This window comes from Mus caroli, chromosome 11 (genome assembly GCF_900094665.2).
Source record: "Mus caroli chromosome 11, CAROLI_EIJ_v1.1, whole genome shotgun sequence".
Classification (NCBI taxonomy): Eukaryota; Metazoa; Chordata; class Mammalia; order Rodentia; family Muridae; genus Mus; species Mus caroli.
The window spans coordinates 78,160,471-78,166,644 of record NC_034580.1 but is presented as its reverse complement, the minus strand read 5'-3'; the positions used below and the strand labels follow the sequence as shown (position 1 = coordinate 78,166,644).

The 6,174-nt window shown below is 43.6% G+C and overlaps 1 protein-coding gene across 1 annotated transcript in view; it reads right to left on the bottom strand.

Annotated features, from left to right (window-relative positions):
- Positions 1-6,174, bottom strand: part of LOC110304535 (schlafen family member 12-like) — a 397,153-nt gene that overhangs the window by 323,244 nt on the left and 67,735 nt on the right. Inside the window, 1 exon segment of the mRNA XM_029483549.1 lies at positions 118-282. Within this exon segment, the coding sequence (XP_029339409.1) occupies positions 118-282 (165 nt within the window).

The following is a 6,174-nucleotide window of genomic DNA, read 5'->3' as shown; positions in this document are numbered from 1 at the left end:
GATTTTCTCTTTTCATTCTCTCAGGACATTTTCCCTGATCTTATGAAGCCATATTTGAGCATTGTTCTTCTAACTATGACAAAAAAAAAATCAATTTACATACTGAAAATCTTTCACACTTCCTGGCTTGTCATGCTGTCCATCCTGAAGAGTATTTCCTGGGCACTTGAGTTGAACAGAGGGTTCTGTGGATGTCTGCGGATTCACATCTTCCACCAACTGTGGGGTGTTTCCATCCATCTTTTCTTCAAATACCTTCTCAACTCTTTCTAACTTCAGATTCTGTGGACAGAAACAATTAGCGTGTTAGTCTTCATAACACCAGTCAACACAGTGTTGGGCTCTGTATGTTTTCTTCAATTCTTTTTTATGCTCTGTGAGCTTCCAGGTTTCACTGGTCTTTTCATAGNCGTTTGTATTCTGATGCTATGCTGCTTCCTCCAGAGGTGTTGCCCCAGATTAACAGTCCATCACTCAGGTGATCTCATGTGAAACTTCTCCCCATTTTAACTGGTCAATAATGGCTGGAGCCTCTCATTAGGCAGAGGAGGGGAAAGGTGGGACTTGGAGATTGAGAGTGGGTGCAGGTAGAGAGAGAAGAGGAGGGAAGGGGAAGGAAAGAGGACTGAAGAAGAGGAGAAAGTCATGATGGACCAGAACCACNTGGCCAGGAGAAACCTCAAGTAGCAAGGGGGCTTATAACTGAGGAAAAGTTAGTAGAGTGGTAGATTAGCCCAATCTAGGCTTATAGCCGATAAGTATAATAACTTCATTGTGTGTGTTTTTTTTCATAAAATAACTATTTATTAGGTATTTATTTCATTTATATTTTAAATGTTATCCCAAAAGTCCCCAACATGCTCCCCCACCCACTCCCCCACCCACCCACTCCCAATTCTTGGTTCTGGCATTCCCTTGTACTGAGGCATATAAAGTTTGCACAACCAATGGGCCTCTCTTCCCACTGATGGCCAACTAGGCCATCTTCTGATACATATGCAGCTAGAGACACGAGCTCCTGGGGTACTGGGTAGTTCATGTTGTTCCACCTATAGGGTTGCAGATCCCTTTAGCTCCTTGGTTACTTTCTCTAGCTCCTCCTTTGGGGGCCCTGTGATCCATCCAATAGCTCATATGCTTGAGGGCTTGTGCACTTAGATTGGCACTATTAAGAGGTATGGCCTTGATAGAGGAACTGTGTCACTGTGGGTTTGGGCTTTAAGGTCTCCACCTAGCTCAGGCCACATACAATGTGGAAGAGAGTCTCCTTCTGGCTGCCTTTGAATGAAGAGTCTAGAACTCTCAGTTCTTCCAGTACCATGTCTGCATGGATGTTGCCATGTTCCCACCATTAGGATAAGGACTGAACCTCTGAAACCGTTAGCCAATCCAGTTAAATGTTTTCCTTTATAAGAGTTGCCTTGGTCATGTTGTCTCTTCAGAGCAATGAAACCCTAACTAAGACAAGTGGTCAACAGCAATACAGATTTATCACTGCTCAAAGTGCTGAGAATAATTGCTTTTTTTCTTAAATAGAATATCAAGATGACCTGCCCTGTAAAGTTTGAGGAACATTTTGGAAGGGAGTGTGTGGGGCAAGGGGCTACGCGCAGACAGCCTGGTTTTTAGTCGAGGCTAGATCTTGAACCCTGGGACCCGGTGGTGATAATTCACCTACATGGGACGGCAGGCGTTTGATCACATCTACTGGACCCCTGGCTCCTGTCAAAGTTACTGCCCCCACAGCCCACACCGGAGAGGCGTGGCTATCAGCCACATAGGAACAGCATCAAGCCTTCCCACATGCAAATAAGATTTTCCCCAAAGTCTCAGTCCTAGCCAATGAGAGGTGCCTGCTGTCAAACCCTGAATCACCCCCAGAACTGTATATAAACCCATTCAGGGGGCTGGTGAGATGGCTCAGCAGTTAAGAGCACTGACTGCTCTTCCAAAGGTTCTGAGTTCAAATCCCAGCAACCACATGGTGGCTCACAACCATCTGTAATGAGATCTGATGGTCTCTTCTGGAGTGTCTGAAGACAGCTACAGTGTACTTANATATAATAAAGAAATAAGTATTTAAAAAATAAATCCATTCAGGGAATTAAAAGTATGTGAGAACTATTCCTTCGTCTGAGTCTTTTGTTCCAAGAGCTGTATGTAACACTTGGGAAGAGATCTTCTCTCCCGAATAGCCATTTGAGGTCCTACTGTATCCTCACTGGATTGTTGGCTTTTCATTGGCCTAGCCTGACCTGACTCAGTTCAGAGAATCTCAGAGTTACCCAGTGACCTGGAAGGCATGGCAGAGACTTCATCTCACTGCCTGCCCTCAATTCCCTTTGCTGGAACCTTCCCACCTGGCCTGGACAGAGATCTCCATGGAAAACCTCTGGTACCCAGGCCCACAAGCTTGCATGAAGGTTGTCAGAGCTGACAGCTAGAAGCTTGAGAAATGGATCTGTGGTTAAGAGAACTTTCTGTCCTTCCAGAGGACTCAGGTTTGGTTCCCTGTATTGACCTGGCAGAAGTGAGAATTTTGGTTTCTTTAAAAAAAACATACAAATACTGTAAGAGTATATTTTCATTTTAACCCCAGGTATGGAAAGGCTACTTCAGATTGCCTACAGCAGCTGAGTATGATTTGCTTTGTGCTCTAGCAGAAGCATGGTTTGTCAGCTGTAGATAGTTCTGTGATGATATGACATTCGGGACCTCGGAACTCTTCTGAGGGTGTATAAATGCTAGGAACATGAAAGACAAGACTACTGTCGGTTGGTCTTGGTCATTGTTGATGGGCTGTTGGTTGGTTTCAGTTGGTTGTGGTTTCTGAAGTAATCTTGCCCGAAGAAGAAACAACAACAACAACAACAACAATAACACTTTTGATATCTTGACAGCCAAAGAAGCTAAAAGTCTGACTACAAGGTATGCCCCATGAGTGGTGAGGCAGAATGGAAAATTTTATTTTAGAGGTTGTAGAGGAAAATTGCAGGGGACAAAGGGATGACATTTTTGAAGATTCCAGCAAATAAAAATTATCGTGGTTTCTTCTGCTTGGATATACCCTACTTTGCTCCCAAAGGGAACTTTCTGTTTTAGTGTTTATATGTGCATTTGTTTTACTTCTTCCTATATTCCATTTCATAAGAAGTGTGAAGAATGACTGTACAACAAGAAAAACTATGGGTGGAGGTGGAAGCACATGGGAGACAAGGATACCAGAAAAGGAAGAACAAAAATGCTCAGACCCAGTGATAGAGCAAGAGAATGTGAGTTTTTCCCAAGAGGAAAGGGGGAATGAAACTGTCCTGAAAGCAGACTGTGGTCCTTTCCAGTGTTGTGCACTTTCAGTGTCCAGTCCCTGCAGTCCCTGGGAGGGATGAGGAGCTTGGTGGGTATCTGCACAGGACACAAGATCAGAGAAAGGATGGAACAGACAGTTTTCAAAGAAAGGATTAATGTCAAACCAACTACACTGCCAGAGATAGNGGAAGGGTAGCCTAGGGATACCAAATCACCATCAGCTTTCCCAGTAATTATACAGCATGTGCCTGCTAACCATGTGGAACATGGATATGATGATCCAGGGTGGCATCATAGGATAGATCCAAGGTGTTTTAAAGAGGCTCTGATNTCATAGAGGATATACTCACCTTATGTGAAANAANTTCTGAATACTGGGATACCCNAAATGGAANTATTCTGTGNCAGAACCTTCCCCTAATGAGTAAAGATTTCAAGGGACCAATCAATGGGCAGTGGATAAAGAAGGTGGGCTGGGAGATTTAGAGAGGAGAGAGAGTACAGGAGAGAAGGAAGGAAGATGGAGGAAGAGAAGGAAGATCCAGATTCTGCATGGCTTTAAATAGCCACAGGTAGCTATGAGTATCTTATAAGGGNTGGATAATGAAGTACAATTTGTCTTATCTAGGTGGGCTCTGAATTTATTGTGTGGACATTTTGTGGAGTGAGAACTTACTGATATAAATCTGACTGATAGATTACAAGCATGTAGAGTTTTTATTTTACCTGGTTACTGGGATTTGTAACAGCTAGCTACAGGGGGCATAATGACTGGGAAGGTGAGCAGAATCCCCAGCAAGAGATGAGCAGTCCCTGCATGGGGCTAGCCATGGGGGTGGTGGGAAAGTTGGGGTCAGAGAGTAGCTGGTGTTAGCATGGGAAGGTGTTTTTGTTGTTGTTTGTTTGTTTGTTTGTTTTTGTTTTTTAATTTCACAGTACAGGTGGCACCCAATATGGGGCGGGAATCCACTGGATATTTGGAATTCTTCTTCTGGGCAATCAGAGCAGAGTGTAGTCTGAGCAGAATCGGGTCATGTGATGGCTCAGGTGCAGGGGGCGGGGGCATCCTTGAAACAAAGAAAACAGGCAGCTTCTGCTCACAGGCTCTGAGGTCCCCTGCTCTGAAAAGGGCAGGCTTCTCTGAGTCAAAGAGAGCTGGAGAATGGAAGCAGCCTTCTTGGCAGATTTTGACTGGAGTATGTTTTAATTCAAAGGCTGGTTTCTTTAGGATAGATTTACATACAGATTTTGTCTGAATCACATGGNGAATTTCCCCTGTGGTTCAGAATTAGGATAGGGAAAATTACTGACTCCTAAGTAGAGAGCAGTGACAATTGCCTGGTATGAACAGGTATTGATGGATATCTGTCACTCAAGGTAGAGAGCACAACAGATAGATGGTATAAAAGGTATTAATAAAATCAAATCTGTGGCTCCAGGCAGAGAGCATAACAGATAGATGGTATATATAGCCTGCAAGAAACTCATATTCTTTGGGCTGGGGTCCAAGGGAATTTTGTGATAATATCTTGGCATGACAAATTAGAACAGGCATAATAATAGGCTCATACAGTATTTTTTACTTTACTTCATTTGTTTTGAATTGTTTTATTATCGATATGAGCAGGATTATGATTTTTGTGTGTTTTATTATTTCTCTGGAAGAGAAGGCAAGAAACAAGCTTTCCTGGTTGCTGATTGAAGAATATGCTGATTTGAGAGAAAGGTTTTATCTTTGCATTTTTAGACAAGGTGATTAGACTCTGGACATCTTCCAGAGTTATATGGATCAGATATGACAAAGAGAGACTGTCTTAGTCAGGGTTCTATTCCTGCACAAACATCATGACCAAGAAGCCAGTTGGAGAGGAAAGGGTTTATTTGGCTTACACTTCCATGCTGCTGTTCATCACCAAAGGAAGTCAGGACTGGAACTCAAGCAGGTCAGAAAGCAGGAGCTGATGCAGAGGCCACGGAGGGATGTTCTTTACTGGCTTGCTTCTCTTGGCTTGCTCAGCCTGCTCTCTTACAGAACCCAAGACTACCAGCCCAGAGATGGTCCCACCCACAAGGGGACTTTCTCCGTTGACCACTAATTGAGGAAATGCCTTACTGTTGGATCTCATNGAGGCATTTCCTCAACTGAAGCTCCTTTCTGTGATAACTCCAGCTGTGTCAAGTTGACACAAAACTAGCCAGCACAGAGACCCTCTGCCTGAAGAACTAGATTCCAGAGAATCAAACAAAAAGATATCTTGATGAAACTAAAATTTTTTTTTGAGATTTATATATTACAGAATGTACAGCTTCGGTGNGTTTCTTTGGCAGACATGCTGAACTGACCTGCTTGAACTCCTAATCTCATGGACGTTCAGNCAGATCCAGTCAAGACACAGACATCAGAGTTTATAACAACAGTTGGTGTGGCTTTCTTAAGGACAACCAACTCCCTAATTTTCCCTACCCCACCCTCAAGATATCTCAGTGCCCATACTCAGCAGGAAGAGGTTATGAAGAGTCATTGTTCTGGTTCCCTGGGCTTGGGGGCTGGAGGTGGTTATCCTCAGGTTGTCTTTCTGAGACAAGAGTCTACCTGGATTGTGGTATGATAATCCCTGAGAAACACAGACATTGCCTTGCCCACTGCCAGGGCTTGGTCAATACTGTGGATAAAACAGAATATTCTGAGAGTCAAATTCCTCATATTGCCCAAGTCAAGGTGGGTCATTTCCCATTTTCCAGGTATCTAACTCCACAGGAAAATAGATTTTGTCTTCTGGGTTTGAAAGACAGACTGACTCTGCTCAAGTAGCCATGGAGACCACAGAGACCTGAGAACTATTTAGGTAGTGGACCATGGATGAAACT